This window comes from Rhinolophus ferrumequinum, chromosome 3 (assembly GCF_004115265.2).
Source record: "Rhinolophus ferrumequinum isolate MPI-CBG mRhiFer1 chromosome 3, mRhiFer1_v1.p, whole genome shotgun sequence".
Taxonomy (NCBI): domain Eukaryota; kingdom Metazoa; phylum Chordata; class Mammalia; order Chiroptera; family Rhinolophidae; genus Rhinolophus; species Rhinolophus ferrumequinum.
The window spans coordinates 13,387,330-13,406,269 of NC_046286.1; the positions used below are offsets into that span (position 1 = coordinate 13,387,330).

At 56.6% G+C, this 18,940-nt stretch overlaps 1 protein-coding gene across 7 annotated transcripts in view; it reads left to right on the forward strand.

Moving 5' to 3' along the window:
* The window catches only part of TMEM63B (transmembrane protein 63B), a 25,028-nt gene extending 7,521 nt beyond the window's left edge, over positions 1-17,507 (forward strand). For 4 of the 7 annotated variants that reach the window (XM_033095859.1, XM_033095841.1, XM_033095867.1 and 1 more), the window contains 21 exons: positions 553-643; positions 2,114-2,151; positions 3,208-3,350; positions 3,436-3,487; positions 4,301-4,409; positions 5,019-5,089; positions 8,206-8,286; positions 8,754-8,877; positions 9,440-9,573; positions 9,712-9,849; positions 9,993-10,146; positions 11,376-11,482; positions 11,738-11,824; positions 12,022-12,087; positions 13,331-13,493; positions 14,029-14,134; positions 15,069-15,236; positions 15,489-15,604; positions 15,788-15,868; positions 16,137-16,324; positions 16,908-17,507. In XM_033095859.1, coding sequence (XP_032951750.1) covers positions 553-643; positions 2,114-2,151; positions 3,208-3,350; positions 3,436-3,487; positions 4,301-4,409; positions 5,019-5,089; positions 8,206-8,286; positions 8,754-8,877; positions 9,440-9,573; positions 9,712-9,849; positions 9,993-10,146; positions 11,376-11,482; positions 11,738-11,824; positions 12,022-12,087; positions 13,331-13,493; positions 14,029-14,134; positions 15,069-15,236; positions 15,489-15,604; positions 15,788-15,868; positions 16,137-16,324; positions 16,908-17,409 — 2,719 coding nt within the window. In that variant the 3' untranslated portion in view covers positions 17,410-17,507. Of the gene's footprint in view, positions 1-552; positions 644-2,113; positions 2,152-3,207; positions 3,351-3,435; positions 3,488-4,300; positions 4,410-5,018; positions 5,090-8,205; positions 8,287-8,753; positions 8,878-9,439; positions 9,574-9,711; positions 9,850-9,992; positions 10,147-11,375; positions 11,483-11,737; positions 11,825-12,021; positions 12,088-13,330; positions 13,494-14,028; positions 14,135-15,068; positions 15,237-15,488; positions 15,605-15,787; positions 15,869-16,136 lie in introns of all 7 variants that reach the window. The other 3 variants (XM_033095885.1, XM_033095894.1, XM_033095876.1) reach the window with 2 other exon arrangements.
* Positions 17,508-18,940: the final 1,433 nt, after the last annotated feature.

Here is an 18,940-nt window from a genome sequence, read left to right on the forward strand (position 1 = left end):
TGCTGCCCAAGGAGCCCCGAGTCGGGCCCTTTGTGTCACATCACGGTTTCTGTCTGTAGGACTGGTGTTGGAGTTGCGGCAGCTTCTGGGGTCAGAGAAAAGGGAGGGTAGGGGCGCATCTGGGAGACATGCCCCATCCCCTCTTACCACCACCCTTCTGGGGCTCTCCTCTTCCATCCCTTCCTTCCCCTTCCCCTTCCCCTTCCCCTGTACATAATATTGGATCTGTTGCCCCCGGTCCCCCGCTGGTCAGCTCCGGAACTGCAGGGAGGGTTCACATTCTTACTTCAACCTCCAGGGAGCGATGATGGAGACACCTTCTTCCCTTTCCCTGCTGCCTGTGTCTCTGCCCCCAGAGCCCCCTGAAGAAGGGAAGAGGCGCCGTTAAGGGAGGCAGGGAGAAGGCAGTCATTCCTCCTCGCTTCAGCCTCTCTGCTTTCTGTGCCTTGTCTGACCCCCGGAACTCTGGAGGGGAAGCCCACCCACTTCACCCCCGCTCCCCAGGGCCTTGGACTCACCAGGCTCTTTCATCTCTCATCTCCCCACCCCCAGTGTGGCCTCAGCTCTGCACGGGGACAGTCATGACCGGTATGAGCGTCTCACGTCTGTCTCCAGCTCCGTGGACTTTGACCAAAGAGACAATGTGAGTGCCCTCCCCGGGTTTCTTAGCCACCCTCTCCTCCTCCAGAGCAGGTGAGCTCAGCAGCCTCTAGCTTGCAGCGATACAGAGTCAGGGACCCGTGGCGTGTAGCCTTCTCCTCAGCAGGGACTGTGCTTGTCGGAGAAGCACAGGATAACCACCCAGACCCAGGACTCATGGCTCTGCCCTCCATGTCTGCCTCCCGACGAGCGCTAGCCTGATGGCTGTGATTTCAGACTTTGTTCCACCGTCGAGTTCTGTGCCTGCCTCTGTTGATTCATTCTATGGACCCCTTTTTCCTTATACATGGTCTTAGAAGTAGTAATGAACCTTCCACGCCACCTAGCAAAACATCCAGAATCCATTGTGTTGCTCAGAGGTCGCGGGGGTAGCCCCTGGCGGGCTGGGTGGGGCCGCTTGACCTGCTTGTGTATTGAAGCTGAGTGGCAGTCGCCGCGGTAGCAAGGCTTGTACCTGGTGATTCACAGCAGTCCCCAGACCCTCTTTCATGTCAGAAGCAGCACTCTGGTGTAACCTGCCTGGCCCCCTGTCATTCTGCCAGGGTGAGGGTCCTAGGCAGAAGTCTAATCTTTAGGCCCTAGGGTGGCCCTGGTCAGTCCGGCTTAGGCTGGGGGTCCCAGGGTGGCAGCTCCTGTAGCAGTTGTAGCAGAAGCCTGTCAGCTTCCTGAGCTGGACTCAGACTGGTAAGTGGCCAAGCAAAGATATCACCCCTGCCAGCCGGAGGCATCCATGTGGTCCCCAGACTCAGGTGATATTGACAACAAGTAGCATAGTCCTGCATCGGGGCCGGAGGGCACCTCTCCACCAGCCGGTGTTAAACCCGGACCCTCTGGTAGGAAGGTGGGGGAGGCTTCTCCCTGCCCAGCCCTCCCCCGTGTGTCTCCACCCTGCTCTGAGTGGGGTCTCTGCCTGAAGCCAGGCCTAGGGGCTTGCGGGTGGGAGATTGCAGCTCACAGTGACCCAGGGTTTTGGTCGTTCTGGGGTGCACTTGAAGATACGTGGCAGGAACCTGGGCAGTATGGCCCACCCCTCTGCTTTGGGCAGCCATGTTGCAAACTCTTATTAGCTACGGGTCTGGAGGTCCACACTGCTCTTCTTAGAACCCCAAATCACACACTCGTGGGAGTAGTGTGTGTCTCCACCCTGGCCCACACTACTGCAGGGCTGCCTCTGGTTCTGCTGCTCTGGCGGGTGTTTGAGGGGTCTGCAGCTCTGGGCATGAGAGTGTACAGAGAACCCCCTTCGGCCTCGGTCCTGTTCTTCTGCGAGGGCTGCCACCTTCCCTCTCCCCCTCTCTGGGGCGAGCTAGTTTTCTTGGGGGGTTGTAGTAGCTCCGCCAGGGTGAGCCACAGCCTGGGGTGATTATAAGAATGGAGTGGGTGGGACTTGAGGGGGAAGGGAGGTTGGGGCAGTGAGATAGGGGCTCCAGCTGATAGCCCTCTGTCCCCCCAGGGTTTCTGTTCCTGGCTGACAGCCATCTTCAGGATAAAGTAAGTGAACGGTCTTCAGGCTCTAAAGAAAGGAAGAAAAACAGAAACTTCAGAACCGGTCATCTCCCCACAAAATGCAGAGGCCAGCAGCTTTGAGGGCCTTAGCGCTCCTAGCCAGCCCAGCACCCTCCTCCCTGCTCCAGGAGGCCAGGCCTTGGGGACCTGGCCTCTGCTGGCCTCTGAACTGGCCTCACTTGACCCCCAACAGTCTCCTGTGTGCCCCCCTATGTGGGGGGGCCCACTCTGCCCACAGCTCTCCCTGCCCCTGCTACCCTATGAGAGCAGGAGCTGGAGCCCCCACCTCAGCCTCGTGCAGCCAGCGGGTGGGGGCAGCAGGCAGGCTGGGAGCAGCCAGCAGCAGCAGGCAGGAGCCAGTATCCAGCAGGCAGAAGTCAGGAGATCAAGCCAGAGTGCGACAGGCAGGCAGTGAGCGCTGAGAGGCAGGAAGATGGACAGGTCAGCACTGCCACTGCCCACGGCCCCCCAGGGCCCCTCCCCAAGTGTATCATGGATCCTGCTGCACCAGCACCCATAAGGTGCTGCTGCTTCCTGAATCCCGGCCTCAAACCCCCATCCAGCCTCTTGCTTCTCCCTCTTCCTGTCACCATTCCTCGTCCTCTTGCCTCGTCCTCACTCTTCCCATCTTCCTCTTCTCCTTTCCCTTTTCTCTCCATTCCTCATTTCTCTTCTCTCTCTCTCTCTCTCTCTCTCTCTCTCTCTCTCTCTCTCTCTCTCTCTCTGCAGTCTTCCTTGTTGTATTCCTCCCTGGCTCCTTCCTAACTTCCTTCCTATTCGCCTCCATCATTTCTCTCCTTATCTATTCTTCCCCTTTCCCTCCCCTTTTCCCTACATCCTCCTTTTTTTCCTTCCATTTCTCTCTCCCTCTCTTCTCCCTCCCTTCCCAGAAAATAGGGGACCGAGAGACCCCATTTCGACCCCGCACTGCTGGCAGATGGGAGAGGCTGGGGTGGTGGGTGGGGATGGGCGAAGGGCAGGCACATGGTGGCCCCTCTGCCGCCCTGGCTCCCACCTGATCCCTCCCCTGCCTCACCACAGGGATGACGAGATCCGGGACAAGTGTGGGGCCGACGCTGTGCACTACCTGTCCTTCCAGCGGCACATCATCGGGCTGCTGGTCGTCGTGGGCGTCCTCTCCGTAGGCATTGTGCTGCCTGTCAACTTCTCAGGGGACCTGCTGGGTCAGTGAGGGCCAGGGTGGCGGGGGTAGAGAGAGGGAACAGGCCCTGACCCCACCATCGTCCTCTCCCCTTTCTCACCCCCCAGAGAACAATGCCTACAGCTTCGGGAGAACCACCATTGCCAACTTGAAATCAGGGTAAGTTTGGGAAGCTGATCAGTGAGGCCAGGGTCTGTGCCCGAGTTCGGGCCCTGATGAGGAGGGTAGGAAAGCGGGAGTGTTCAGGGGACAGGTGGCTGAGGCTGCAGAGATGGCTCAGGGGCCCTGAGGGCTTGGGTTGGAGACAGGAGAGGTAGATCCCTGCTGAAAGAATAACCAGATTAAGAAGAGCAGGGCTCAGGTGGTTGGAGCGCCTGTGCTCCTAACGCCCAGGTCGCCTGTTGCCAGTTCAATTCCCACATGGGCCCATGAGCTGCGCCCTCTACAGCTAAGATTGTGAACAACAGCTCCCTGGAGCTGGGCTGCCCTGAGCAGCCGGAGCTTGGTGTAAGCTGTTGTAAGCTGCTGCGGGCTACCATGTGCCCCTGTGAGCTGGGGGGAGCGCAAGGCTCTTAATACCAGCAGGGGCCAGGGAGCTGTGTCCTACACAACTAGACTGAGAAACAGCGGCTTGAACCGGAGTGGGGAAGGGGGGTGAGGGAAGTGGGGAAGGGGGGCGAGGCAGAAGTAGGAGGGGGAAAAAGAGGAGGGTGCAACCTCTGGCAGGCGAGGCTGACTGGGGGCCGGCCGGTGGCGGGTAGGGCAGCCAGTGGGTAGGGTATGAAGACATGATCTTTTGAGACTTCAGTTGGGATGGAACAGCCTTAGGGATGTCTAGATGATGTGGAGTGTGGGGCCCGCCCTGTGGGGTGTCAGTGCCAGGGGTCCTCGACACTGGGAGGCTGGGTGAGGTAAGGGGTGTCTGAGTATGTCCCTAGTCCCCATGGCTTCCCTACGCTTTGCTCCTCCCAGGAACAACCTGCTATGGCTGCACACCTCCTTTGCCTTCCTGTACCTGCTGCTCACCGTCTACAGCATGCGTAGACACACCTCCAAGATGCGTTACAAGGAAGACGACCTGGTGAGTGGAGCAGAGCCCAGGGGCGCCGCACCCCCAACCTTCCTCCCTTCCCCCCAGGCCTCCCCTGCCTCAGCACTTCGGGGTGTCAGCCCCAGGGTCAGGCCAGCTGAGTTTGAATCCTGACCCAGCAGTTCAGGAGCCCTCATCTTGCAAGTTAGTTACTTCCTCAAGCCTCGGTTTCCTCATCTGTCAAATGAGATAACAGCAGTACCTCTCCCAAGGTTGCTGGGAAGGTAACGTGAGCGATGATGGGAAGGACGCCGGGCTGTGCCTGGCGCTTGGAAAATAGTTGTGATTGATGATATGGTAGTGAAGTTCCCTCCACTGCCACGCTCACTCACTAAGCAAGTAATGAATGCCCACTCTGCTGGGTGCCCGTGGCCTGAGGATCTGAGACTAGTACCCGACTCTTCCCCCACCCCGCATCCCTCAGGAGCAAGGGGCCAGATGGCTCTTTCCTTAGGCTTCCTGCTGATTTCTACTAGAAATTCTCTGGGACCTGGCTTATTCCTCAGGCCTCCTCCTACCCCGTCTGTTCCTCTCTGCTCGCCCGTTCCCCACACGCCCTCCCTGCATCCTCCGGCCCCTCTCACCTGCCTCTCACTCCAGGTGAAGCGGACTCTCTTCATCAACGGAATCTCCAAATATGCAGAGTCAGAAAAGATCAAGAAGCATTTTGAGTGAGTAGCCACTCCTACCCCCCAAGCCCAGGTGTCTGCGAACCCTGCTTTGCCTTTCAGCTCCCGAGACCCTCCTCACACACCTCTCCTCAGAGGTCTCACTGCAGTGGAGGTGGAGGTCAGACGAAGAATTCTCTGACTTCAGGGCAGGCTAGCAATTGGGCTGGGTGATAGGCCCCTCTAAGAATACGAGCGAAATACTTGCAATACTGGAGAAGAAATACTTGAAAAGTGAGTCCAGTCTGCCCTCACATACCCGCCCGCCCTCTTCTCCGGCTTGAACTGGGTCATGGGTTGGTGCCCCAGGGTCCATGGTGTGTGGCTTCTTCAAAAGTCTATGTGACATGCTGGAGCTTGTGTGCAGACTAGCAAGGAGAAGCTCCTTGGCTTTCAATGGATCATCAAGCAGCCCAGCAGAACGTGAGGCGCTGAGGCTTTTTCCACTCTGGAAGTCTTTCTTGGGGGGAAAGGAGAATATACACCCCAGGAGTGCCCGGTGGCCCGAATAGTCTGTGTCCGGGATTAGGGATCCTAGCGTTTATTCATCGGTCTACTCAGCAAACTTTCTCAAGTGCTGTGAGGCATAAGTCACCGTGGCGGGCCTTGGGACCGTAAAAGTACAGAAAAGATCACCAGAGTCTCAGAGGCTTCACAGTACAGAGGTCAGTTTTAGGAGCCAGTCCGGGCTCTGATCTGAGCTTGGCCTAAGGTTAGTGTGTGGTCAGAATTCGGAGTTGGCCAGTCGTCCTCATAAGGGACATTGGTGGCCTGGATCAGGGCTGTCTCTGGTCAGCGTTAGAAGTTTATGAGGTCTGCATCGACTGTCGGGTGGCCTGGACAGAGGTCAGGCATTGTTCGGGGTCAGGACAGCACTGGGGGTGATCAGATTCCAGACTCCTGTGAGACAGGAAAAGGACTGGTTTGTGATCAGTATTAGTGGACGAATACTCATTCATTCAACATTTGTTGGCCACCTTCTATAGTCCAGGTAGAAATCAATGAGGCACAGGCCCTGCCCTCATTATAATTGACAGAGCAGCAGTCAAAATGAGATCTAAGTTGTTTGATATGAGAGAACGACTTGGGGTCCTATCTGGAGTTCACGCTGTGCTCAGCACTAGGGGGCAGATTGGGTCAGGATTAAGGACAGTGTGTGCTCAGAATTCTAAGTGCCGTCTTAATATTGCTGTCCAATTGGAATCCGCTGTCAGCTTGCACTGACCAGTCCTTCAGTAACAAAATCCACTGAGCAGCTGCTCTGTGGCCACGCTGGAGCAGGCGCTGGGGAAATAGGAGTCAACAGAGAAAAAGCCCCTGCCTTCATCTGCTTACCTTCTAATGGGCCGAGGCCGACAAAAAGATGGGCTGATACTAGACACTGTGTCAGGTAGGGGTAGGTGCTAAGAAGAAAACCAAGGCAGGGGGAGGGACCGAGTGAAGGAGTCAGGAAGAGTGTTTGGATGGGATGGCGGTGGGGGCGGTACACTGACAGGGTGACGTGTGCGCAGAGACTTGCAGGCAGGGAGGGGGTGAACTCCACTAGCCAAGCATCCATTCATTCAGCACACATTTATTGTACACCTACTATGTGCGTCATACCAGGGAGACAAAGAAGAACCAAACCGGATGCTGTCTGTGGGGAGCTCACGGTCCAAGTTGTCTGTTTTGGGGATCAGTCTGTAGTTTCGTTTAGGAAACAGTCTGTGATTAAAATTGGTGGTTAGCCTGTAAGCAGGGTGTGGGAGACGGTGGTCCTAATTGGAGTTTTGGGGATCAGTGAGGTGAACATTACCGAACAGCCATTTCATTGACCCAATCATTGAGTTCATGTCTGTTGAGCACCCACTATGTGTAAGCTCTTGGCTCAGGCCTGGCTACATAGGGATGCACAAAAGGCAGCCTTGTCGTCATGGGGTTCCGGGGCAAGGTGACAGCACTGGGCTGGCCTTGTAGTCCAGGCCTGGGATGTGTCTGCATTGGAGGACTAACCCAGCAGAGTTAGGGAATATCCTGTGTGCAAAATCTGCGAGACTGTGTGGTGGGGCTAGGTGATTAGAGATTACAGGAGTCACGTGAGAATGAGGCCTCAGCCTGCCACAGAGGCGAGGCGCTTCCAAAGGGGAACCTTAAAATGATTTGAGCAAAAACAGTTCCGGGGGAACGTCTGTAGCCTCCTGGGAAGTGCATTTGAAGGACCCCATCCCAGATTTCTGTTTCCAAATTCTCATGGGTTTGTGCAGTCCATCATGTTACTTTAAAACCATATCTGTTTGATATGGTTTTAAACCATATTTAAAACCATAAAACCATATTGCCTGTTTGACACTTATCGGTCCTTCATTCATTTCTTTTTTTAAAAAAGATGGGGCTCAGTCTAGATTAGGGATTAGGATCAGGAAGCAGCGTGTAACCAAAACGTAAAAGGAACGGCTCCTGCACTCAGTCAGCAGGTATCCCTCAAGCCCTGCCACCTACCAGGTACTGAGTCAGGCATGGCCTATCTTTGGTCAGTCTCAAGTCAAGGTTGGGTCACTTTGGGGTCAGGTTAGAGGTCAGTCTTGGGTCTAGGTTATGGGTCAGTTTGGGTCAGGGTAAAGGATCAGTCTCTGTCCCAGGTTAGAGGTTAATCTCAGGTCAGGGTTCAGAATCAGTCTTTGGTTGGTCCAGGGGCAGGGTTCGTTCTGTAGGCTGGGCTGTGGCTTGGCTGGAGTCTGTCCATGGTCCAGACTAACTGTTGGACTGTACCCAGATCTGGGAACAGGTAAAGGGAACAACCCACGACTAGAAACAGTTTCTCTCAACTTCAAGTTGACAGCCCGGGACAAGAATCAGACCACAGGCGTGGCTTCCCCAGCACCATGCTGTGTGCACCCCCATCCCGGGCCACTGGCTCAGACTATGCTCACACGGTCCCCATGCCGCTGTGCACACACTCCCGTCACTCAGATAAGCATGAGGAGGAATGTCAAAGTTTCATTCTTGGGTGACTCTCATTTTTATAGCCTAGAAAAACAAAAGGGAGCTGCAGTTGGGGATGTGTGTCTTGGTGATGGGCTTAAGTGCGAAAGTTGGGGGCAGGTGATCCCTGCAGAAAATGACGGCGGACTGTGTTTCAGGGAGGCCTACCCCAACTGCACGGTTCTAGAAGCCCGCCCATGTTACAACGTGGCTCGTCTTATGTTCCTCGATGCAGAGAGGTAAGGGGGCCGGGGACGGAAGGGGGACGTGACACTAGCGGGCCCCCTGCCCATTGTGGAAGGTGTCTTGGCTGCCACAGAGTAGACTGGCTCCCCTTCCAGGTGTTTCTCAGGACATTTGGTTTTAATTCAACCTCTGGAGAGAGCAAAGCCTGGAGGTTAGACTTGGTTGCAAAAGGAAAGGGGCCCACCATCCCCGCCCTATCTGAGGACAGACCCTTCTTCAGCTACAGTATGAGAAATTGAAGCCAAACTATAAGAAGAATTTCTGGCTCTCAAGGGATGGGCAGGAAGACCCTGGGATGGGGACCTGTCTGAACCGTGCATCCTAAACAAACCCAAGAGCAGTATAGCTCCTGTCTCTGGGGCGTAGACTACATGACCCTTGAGTTGGGCTCCCTACCCATCCTCCCATCCAAGCCCAGCCCCAACTGGGCAGTGGGTGACTGGGCACCTGGGTCCCGCAGAAAGAAGGCCGAGCGGGGAAAGCTGTACTTCACAAACCTCCAGAGCAAGGAGAATGTCCCCACCATGATCAACCCCAAGCCCTGCGGCCACCTCTGCTGCTGCGTGGTTCGCGGCTGTGAGCAGGTATGGGGTGGGTTGGCCATGGGGTGTGCCCAGCCCTGGCTCAGACCTCAGGGCCCCAGTCCTGATGGTGTGGGGGGGGGGGGTTGGAAGGTCCTGGACAGACAAGTCACAAACACCCAAAGGTAAACAGACTCCCAGAGGAGGCAAGGCCAGGGCTGGGAGCAGGGCCAGGAGCAGGACGCAGCCCCTCCCTCAGAGGGTCCCCACCTATTCCTATATTCCTCGAAGTCCCATCCCCACTGTTGGGTTGTTCCATATCCCTATAGTAACCAAATTTTCCAACCCCAAATCAGAAGAGCTCAGCCAAAAGGACAGTGTTATGCTGTCTTTACTGCCTTTGTGGCTTTAGGCAAGTTTCTTGACTGCTCTGTGCCTCAGTTTCCTCATCTGTAAGATGGGGCTAATGGTACCTACCTCATAGGATTCTTGTGAGAGACAGAGAGAGCTTAAAGCACTGCCTGGCCTGTAGGAAGCTCCAGGTTAGTGTTGGCTGGTGCTGCAGGCCCCCGCCCAGCTCTCTGCCCAGAGCCTGCCTTGCCCCCCCTCCCCCCGCCCCGGGCAGGTGGAGGCCATCGAGTACTACACAAAGCTGGAACAGAAGCTGAAGGAGGACTACAAGCGGGAGAAGGAGAAGGTGAACGAGAAGCCTCTCGGCATGGCCTTTGTCACCTTCCACAACGAGACCATCACCGCCATGTGAGCCCCTGCCCGCCTGCCCACCCTGGCCTCGTCCCCTAGTCACCAGCTGTGGCTCCCGGGTCCCTGGGCTCACAGCCCGCTGATGGCAGTGGGGTCCCCAGCGGGGGCTGCAGTAACTGGTGTCCATCCCCTCAGCATCCTGAAGGACTTCAATGTGTGTAAGTGCCAGGGCTGCACCTGCCGTGGGGAACCGCGCTCCTCATCCTGCAGCGAGTCCCTGCACATCTCCAACTGGACCGTGTCCTATGCCCCTGACCCCCAAAACATCTACTGGTGAGCAAAGGGGGAGCGAGGGGCAGGCTCCGTGGGGTTTGGGTGGAGCCCAGTAGGTGGGGGGGGGGCGGGGAGGGCCTAGGTGTCACTGAGGACCACTCAGGTGTCTGGTCCCCGAGTGACCACCTCCCCTGCCATCCCAGGGAGCACCTGTCCATCCGCGGCTTCATCTGGTGGCTGCGCTGCCTGGTCATCAATGTCGTCCTCTTCATCCTCCTCTTCTTCCTCACCACCCCGGCCATCATCATCACCACCATGGACAAGTTCAACGTCACCAAGCCTGTGGAGTACCTCAACGTGAGGCCATACCCCACCCACCTCACCCCTCCAGGCTGTGTCGCAAGACGCAGAAACCAGGCCCTGAATCCCTCCTCCGGGGGAAAACCAGAACGCCCCCGCCCAGTCTGGCTCCTGTTCTACCTTCAGGCCGGCTCCACCAAGAAGCTCCCACAAGACCACGGGCCGCAAACCCTTCTGTGCACTTCTCTTGGACTCCCCACCTCCTTCCCCTACAAGAGGCTACCCTTGGGTGTGCACACACCTAGAGAGACACCCAGGGAAGAAAGAGGGCCCAGGCCCAGTCCTAACTGACCATGTGACCTCAGAATAGTCCCCTCTCGTCCCTCGCACTCCCCAACAGAAGAATGGAAGGCTCAGATGAGATCATTGGCTTCCAAACTTAGAGTCTGATGCTTTTATCAAAAGGAATCTGCCTTGAAACCCAATGTGGAAAAGCCCAGCTGTTCAGATGGCAGTAGAGTGGGGGCCATTTTGCCTGGTTTCTCCTCACCCCTCCTGCCACATACACAGTGTACCTCCTTAGCGCCTCAAAATTCGAAGAATGACAGTTTGAAAATCACTGTGTGATAATAGCATAATAGATAAGACCCAGACTCCCTGGGTTCAAATCCCCACCCCACTGCTCACTAGCTGGTTAAGCTGTTGAATCGCTTTGTGCCTCAATTTGCTCGTCTGTAAAATAGGATAATATGATTGTTGTGAGGAGGAATGCATGTAAAGTACATGATCAGTGCTTGGCACAGAGTAGGTGCTCAGCAAATGCTAACTAATACCGTGTTTCCCCGAAAATAAGACCTAGCCGGACCATCAGCTCTAATGCGTCTTTTGGAACAAAAATTAGTATAAGACCCGGTCTTATTTTACTGTAATATAAGACTGGGTCTTACATAATAAAAGACCGGGTCTTTTTACTATAATGTAATATAATATAATGTAATGTAATATAATATAATACTGGGTCTTATTTTAATTTTTGCTCCAAAAGACGCATTAGAGCTGATGGTCTGGCTAGGTCTTATTTTCGGAGAAACACAGTGTTATTCACCCTGGGGTAGTACATATGGCCCTGGCCCCCACCCTCAACCCTTGCCCTCAAGATGTTCTGGACTTTTGCAGGGGGTCCCGAGAGCCCTGAAGCCCAGGACTCAGTGGGGGAGGGGCAGGTAAGCAAAGTAAGCTGAGGCCAATAAAGTGCCCCCGCCTGACACTCCCCCCTCCCACTGCAGAACCCCATCATCACCCAGTTCTTCCCCACCCTGCTGCTGTGGTGCTTCTCAGCCCTGCTCCCCACCATCGTCTACTACTCTGCCTTCTTTGAAGCCCACTGGACACGGTGAGACCCCTTCACACACTGGCGCCTCGCTCGAGCCTCCTAGGGGTACACCGTGTCATTGGGCAGCCCTTTGCCATTCAGGCTTCCTGCTCCGGAGGGCCTAGAACTGGCAGGGAGGGGTGATGCCCGCATCCGCACCTTGGGAAGTGCTCCCTTTCCCAGGGGACCCTCCTGGGACACTGTATTGGCTGGGGGAGCAGAATGGGAGCTGGCCCACCTGATCTCTGCCCCTATGCCCTGTGCCCTGTGCCCCAGCTCCGGAGAGAACAGGACCACCATGCACAAGTGCTACACCTTCCTCATCTTCATGGTGCTGCTCCTGCCCTCGCTGGGACTGAGCAGGTAGGTTTTGGAGGAAGGGATAGAGGTGGAGGAGGTGGAGGAGGGGGAGGTGGCAAGAGGGGGGGAAAGAGCAGTTCAGGCTGCCACCTGCCCTACCAAGCCGAAGGCCCCATGTACAGGGGGGCATCCCCAGAGACTCTTGGCAGGGACTTCCCCTCCCCATTCCAGCCCCCCACCTTACCTCTCCTCCTCTCCAGTCTGGACCTCTTCTTCCGCTGGCTCTTTGACAAGAAATTCTTGGCTGAGGCAGCTATTCGGTTTGAGTGAGTGACTGGGGCCCCCAAGAGAAGAGACTGGATGGCGGGGGTGGGTATGCCTGAGAGACACTTCATTCCCCGTGGGAGGCTGCAGTAAAGCTCCCCAGCCCTTCTGCGGGGAGGCAGAGGGACTACATCAAGGGCTGGCATAATCATTCTGAAGGACACAGGATGTCTCAGGTATACCTGGGAGATGTCCCCAGGGTCTAGGTTGGAGCTGTCTCTCGGGAAACTTCTCTGGATTCCGAGGTCACCCTCAAGGTGTACTGGGGGCCCCCTTTCTGGGAGTTTCTATGAAGGCTCTAGGCTTGTGTTCTGGGATGAACTCTGGGGGTCTGGAACACCACTCGGGAGGTTTGGCTAGGAGTCTGTAGTGGAATCTTGGTCATACTGTGAGAATGACTTGGGAGTTCCTAGAGGTATCCCTGAGGGTCTCTGGAGCCCACACTTTTGAATATCTATGGGGGACTCTGGGGTTCACACTTTGGAGTGCTGGCAGGGCACAAGTTCTGGGAACACCTCTGAAGTTTCAGGCTCCTCTTCAGAGGTGTGACTGGAGTTCTTTCTGGTGCAACTTCTCTGAGAATCCCTGTGAAGGTGTCTTAGGGGGCATGTACCCCGGCTGAATACTGGGGTGCACGCTCTAGGAGTCTTGCACTGGGCCCTCAATGGTAACCTTGGATTCACACTCGGGGTGTCACAAGCATTGACAAATGTTCCTAGGCTCCCTCCTCTGAAGATTTCTGGGGGAGGGTCTCTGGAGCTTGTGTTCTGGAGGTGACGGAGGCTCCTACTCTGGGGAAACGGGGGGTTGAGTTAAGGTCTAAGGAAGGAAGCCTTCTGGACGTTCCTGTGGGTCATACCCTCCGGTCTTTGGAAGTCCCCTGGGGTTGTCTGAGGCGGTCTCCAGCAGTCATACCCTGAACACTGGCGGCCTTAGGGGTCTCCAGCACTCTCCATGAGTCTTTATGGAGCACAAGTTCTCAGGGTGCCTCTGGGCTCACACTGTCAGATCGTGTTTACGCATATTTGAGGGTTTGGGAGGTATCTATTGACACTCTGGTACCTGCCTTTGGGGTTTACATTCTGGGGGGACTGGGGCACAGGTGCTTGAGGGCTGAGCTGGGAGCTGACATGGGTGACCACAAGGCACGTTGGGGGTGAAAGTGTGGTGCGCTGTCATGCTGGCAGCGGGCAGGCAACCACCGAGTGCCCAAGAGGGCAGTGCTGGAGCACCTGGTGCCCGCAGGTGCGTGTTCCTGCCGGACAACGGCGCCTTCTTCGTGAACTACGTCATTGCTTCAGCCTTTATCGGCAACGCCATGGACCTGCTGCGCATCCCGGGTCTGCTCATGTACATGATCCGGCTCTGCCTGGCGCGCTCAGCCGCGGAGAGGCGCAACGTGAAGCGGGTACGGCCGCCTGGGCCGCAGCGGCCCGCACAGCGCCCCCTGGTGGGCCCAACCAGAAACAGCGGCAGCCTGCTAGGCTGTGGGGCCCAAGGGTGCTGGGACTTGGGGAGCCCAGTGCCATGGCCCCTTCCTGTCTGGGCCTCAGTTCTCCCATATGTACAGCGATGAGTCCACATAGGTACCCTGAAGGCCCTGGCCAGTTCTGACAGTCTAGTGTTCTGTGATGGGAGTTGGGGGCGGTCCGGGTCCCTACACCTAGGATCCCTGGGCCCTAACCCCACAGGAGGGCATCCCGTTCCCAAGCCCACCCCCTGCCGGCCCCTGATCCCTCAAAGGCCCCTCATGTCCTGTGACTACCCACCCTGAGCTCCTCCTCAGCACAGTCCCTCTTTCCGTCTGCTTTGCTCTTCCCTACCCTGGACGTGGGGTTCCTTTCCCGTGGCTTCTTTCCCGGCCCCTCCCCCGCCCCCCACCTTCCCTGCGCCCTGCAGTATGCCCTCTCCCTGAGCCACCCTCCTGCCCATCTCCCCCCCAGCATCAGGCCTACGAGTTCCAGTTTGGCGCAGCCTACGCCTGGATGATGTGCGTCTTCACGGTGGTCATGACCTACAGTATCACCTGCCCCATCATCGTGCCCTTCGGTAGGCACCGCCGCGCCGGGACCTGGGCCCTGCTCGGGGGGACCCAGGACCTCCCCGGCTCCACTCTAGTAAGGCAGGCCACCCCGAGTGGACAGGGCCTCGGCTGGGAGGCCGGCCCCTCGGGCCTCCCGCCCGGTCCCTGGCTCAGTCTGGGGTCTGGTCTGGGGGGAGGAGGGGAAAAGCCATCTCAGCCCAGGCTGGACCCCTGAGCAAGTCATGCCGACATGGCTGTACTCGCCCACACCAGAGCTTTCACTCCACTGGATATACCAGGACATACATCACTTACCCACTGAGGTGATCACACACACGCTCTGCTACCCAGGATCCAAGGGCACACTTGTACACAGCCCTATAAACTCAGGAGAGACCTTTGGATTGCAGGGTGGGGTCGGGTCCTTGCCACTCATGGAGATGCCCTGCTATAGCTGAGCTATGTGACTTAGGCAAGTCCCTCTACCTTCGGAAATTTGGCAGTTTCTCTTCAATCCTTGCCCCCACTAGTGGTCTCTATATTCCCCCTGAAAACATCCCAACCTCTTAACCACCCTCCCTGGTTATTGAAGGCTCCAGACTCCCAAACTAACCTCCTTGTCCTTGTTTGAAAGCTCCTATTCCCTCAGCCTCCAGGAAAATAGAACTTACCACTTAATTTATACTCATGTTTAGGAATGGGTAGAAAAAGCGGTATGGGTTTTAAGGGATGCTCACTGACGCACGTGAATAGATTTCTAATAGAATTGCTAGTGAGGGGCTACAGAATCGAGGGGTTGCAGCAGAGGAAGCTGTGGTTCTCTGGTCCTGCTGGGGGCTGGGGCAGGAGAAGGGAGGCCAGCCCTTCAGCGACCTCAGGAGCACTGGGACAACCTGTGACAGACACGTGGAAGTCGGGCGGCACTGGTTCCGAAGTCAGGGCCCATGTGGCTTCCCCCAGGGCTCATGTACATGCTGCTGAAGCACCTGGTAGACAGGTACAATCTCTACTACGCCTACCTGCCGGCCAAGCTGGACAAGAAGATTCACTCGGGGGCTGTGAACCAGGTGGTGGCCGCACCCATCCTCTGCCTCTTCTGGCTGCTTTTCTTCTCCACCATGCGCACGGGTGAGGGGCCCCTCTCAGGGTGTGGGGGGTGGGGGCAGAGAGGACTTCCTCCAGAGTCCAAACAGAGCAGGCACACCCCACCCCCCCCCCGGCGGTGAAGGGGGAAGTCTGTGATGGCTGGGGGCCACAGACAAGGTGACTGGGAGAGGCCACGGCACATGAAGTGTGGGACTGCAGAAGGTAGTACAGTGGGCCTCAGAGGGGAGCCCAGAGAAGTAGCAGCCCCACTTTGTGTCCCCTCCCCCACACCAGGGTTCCTCGCCCCCACGTCCATGTTCACGTTCGTCGTCCTGGTTATCACCATCGTCATCTGTCTCTGCCACGTCTGCTTCGGACACTTCAAATACCTCAGTGCCCACAACTACAAGGTGTGGGGCAAGGGGGCGTGGGGGGTGGCTGAGGGCAGAAGCTCCAGAGGGTACAGCAGGCCAGGGAGATGGTTGGGACCTGAGGGCAGGGGCAACAGGGATGCCAAAAGGGTGTGGGGTCACGATCGCAGCTGAGGGCAAGGGCATTACCCCCACCCCCTGACTCATTCTGGGCCCCTCAAGATTGAGCACACAGAGACAGATGCTGTGGACCCCAGAAGCAATGGACGGCCCCCCACTGCTGCCACTGTCCCCAAATCTGCGGTGAGTGCTCTGAGCCGTCGCTGAGGGTGGGAGGGGCCTCTGAGACTCAGTCCCAAAACTGGGTGTCCCATTATCCTCCAGAAACAAGCCTGTTCCCGACCCCAGGGACTGGGGAATGGGCAGGGAGAGACCTGGCTTCACTGGGGGCTGCCCACCTCCCCTGGGCAGAGGCGACTGCCCCTCCCCCGTAGGTCCTGTGACTCCTCATCACCTCCGCCCCACAAAGGGCAGCTGTCTATCCTCACGTCCCACTCCTCTTCCCCTTCAGAAATACATCGCTCAGGTGCTGCAGGACTCAGAGGGGGACGGGGATGCGGATGGGGTTCCTGGGAGCTCGGCGGACGAGCCCCCATCGTCCTCATCTCAAGATGAGGAACTGCTGATGCCGCCTGATGGCCTCACGGACACAGACTTCCAGTCTTGCGAGGACAGCCTCATAGAGAATGAGATTCACCAGTAAGGGGAGGGAGGGGCCCTGGAGGCCACGCCCTGCCCCACCCCACCCGCCCCCCACGGACACTAAAAAACGCTAATAATTTATTAGATCTAAAGTCCCTCCCCATCCCCTGCTTTCATTAAGGTATTTAAACCTGGAGGTTTCGCCACTCCCCCCACTGTGGAGGGAGGGAGGGAACCCCCTAACCTCAGTGAGGAGAGCCCCGAGCAGGACCCGGGGCAGAGGGGTATGGACACAGTTTCCCCAGATCAGTGCCCCCCAGGCTAGTAGCATGGTCAGGAAAGGGTTAATGAGAGCCAAGAGGGGTACCTGGTGCCGTGGCTGGAGACCTGGAGGGGCTTGCTGATCAGGGCAGCCCCCCCAGTTCGTTCCTCCCTCTAAAGTCCCCCTGGGATCTGGCACTCCAGGGAAGTGGAGCCTCCAGCCCCAATGGGTTGCATGAGAGGGGAGGGGTGCTGAGTGGGAGGAAGAGTCAGGCCTGAGCCAGGGGGGTGACCTGGGGTGGGGGGTGGGCATGGCTGACACTGGAAAATGGGTTTTTGCACTGTTTGGTTTTTTTTTTTTTTTCCTTTAAAATAAAAGTGGGAAGAAAAGCTCTGAGGCAGGTGTCTGGTTTGTGCTGCTGCCCTGGACTCCCCTGGGGTCCAGCCACCTTTCTGTGGGTCTGCAGGATCTCTGGGAAGAGGTCTGCTGTGGTCATGTTGCCCCTCCGCCCCCCAACCTACCCCTGCATCTGCCAGCTCTGCCACCACCCACTGCCCTGAGGAAACTCTGGGACCACTCAAACCAAGGGACGGGGACCCAGGCCCACACTGAATCCCTGAGAGCCACACGAACAGGACAGAGATTCAGGAGAGAAAGACCGTGCAAAGCCACAAGTTCCACACTGGTCCAAGAAGGCTTCCTGGAGGAGGAAGATCCCAGGACAGCTGCTTCCAGAAAACAACTTGTCAGGCTGCTCTGGAGGGAGAAGAGGCAAGAAAATGGGGCTGCAGCAGTTGACAAAATTGCATCGTCATTATTTGTTGTCATTGTTCTACAATGTACTGAGTGCTTATTATGTGCCTGGGATTATGCTAAATGACTTCTGTATGCTTTAAAGAATTTCCTCAGAGAGTTTGCTCAGGTCAGGTGTGTGTTTGCTGTGAGGATTACGTGAAATAAATATGTCAAGTGCTCCCTTGGCCCAGATCCTGGCACGTGGTAAGTACCCAGTAAATGTCAACTATAATTAATACTATGATCATTAATAGGCCCTACAAAGCAGGTGTGGTTTTCCTTTTTGTGCATGAGGACACAGGCTCAGGGAGGGTATAAGGTTTGCCCAAGGTTATCAGCTTGGGATGGGTCTTAAAAGGTCCTGCTGAGTAGCTCTGTGAGCTGGCCCCCAGCCTGTCTGTCCCTTCCCCTTCAGAAGTGTCCAAGGCCCTCCCCAAAGAGCCCCATCCCTGCCCTCAGGTCAACTCTGACCCATCCTCGGAGACCCAACACAAAGTCACCTTCTCTAAGAAGTTTCCTGTGATGGCTCCAGCCCACCCTCCAGAGGCCCACAGGATGTGCTGTGTGCAGCAGGGGCCAGGACACCCGGACCTCAGGTCTGCCTCTGTCACTAACTCGCTGTGCAACCCGGGAAATTCACCTTTCCCTTCTGGACCTATTTCCTCATCGGTGTGACCAGGTGACCTGTAAGGCCCTGGGGCATCCACCCACCACCCACCAGCAGACCCCAAAAATAAGAGAGTCACAGAACACCCAAAGGGGAAAAGAGCCTGGAGGAGGAGAAACAGGTACCATAGATGCCTGCAGACTGTCAGCTAGAAACACCTGCAGTGGGGACAGCAAACTCAGCACAAAGCCTGATAAAAACTGCCCAGGTGCCACCAAGGGGCAGGAAGCAAATGGTGCCTGAAGTGTGAGATGCCACCTGCACTACAAACGCAGCTTGGAGGGCCAGTGTTTCCTGGTGGTTGGCTGTGGGCGGAGGGCGGCCTCAGCCTTCATATGTAGATCAGGTCTGCAGACTTGGGAAATGTGGTGTCCCCAAGTCCAGGGCTGCAGGAGCTGCCAGGGCAAGGGTGGGGGAGTAGAGTACCAGCCAGTGGGTGGACAGAAATTGGCTATTTCGAACAAGGATCTCACACAGCAGGCCCCTGACGCCCCAAACAGCCGTCTCACCCTTGATCCTCCATCGAACCCTCCTGAGCACCTACTGTGTGCTAGACCTTGAGCTGGGTGCTGATGACACAGTGAGGACCAAGGCTGCCCCCTAGGCACCCACAGCCCAGTGGGCAGGAACAGACAGATTCAAGCATTTGTTAGGTCCAGCGCTGTTCTCAGCACTTTCCGAGTTGACTGAACCCTCACAGAAGCCTTGTCCCAAGTTCGTAGCTGTGAAACCTGAGGCACGCAGTGGTGAGGTCCCTCGCCCCAGCTGACACAGCTTGTACCCAGTGGGGTAGGACAAGGGTGAAAAAATCTTTTGATGTTATGAGACCCCAAAGGTAAGACATCTTGCCTCATTCAAACTTTTTACTGTTCAGCTGAGAAAATTGACATCCAAAGACGAGGAGTGACAAGGACCCACAATCCTTCCCCAGGGTCATTGGGTTAAACCA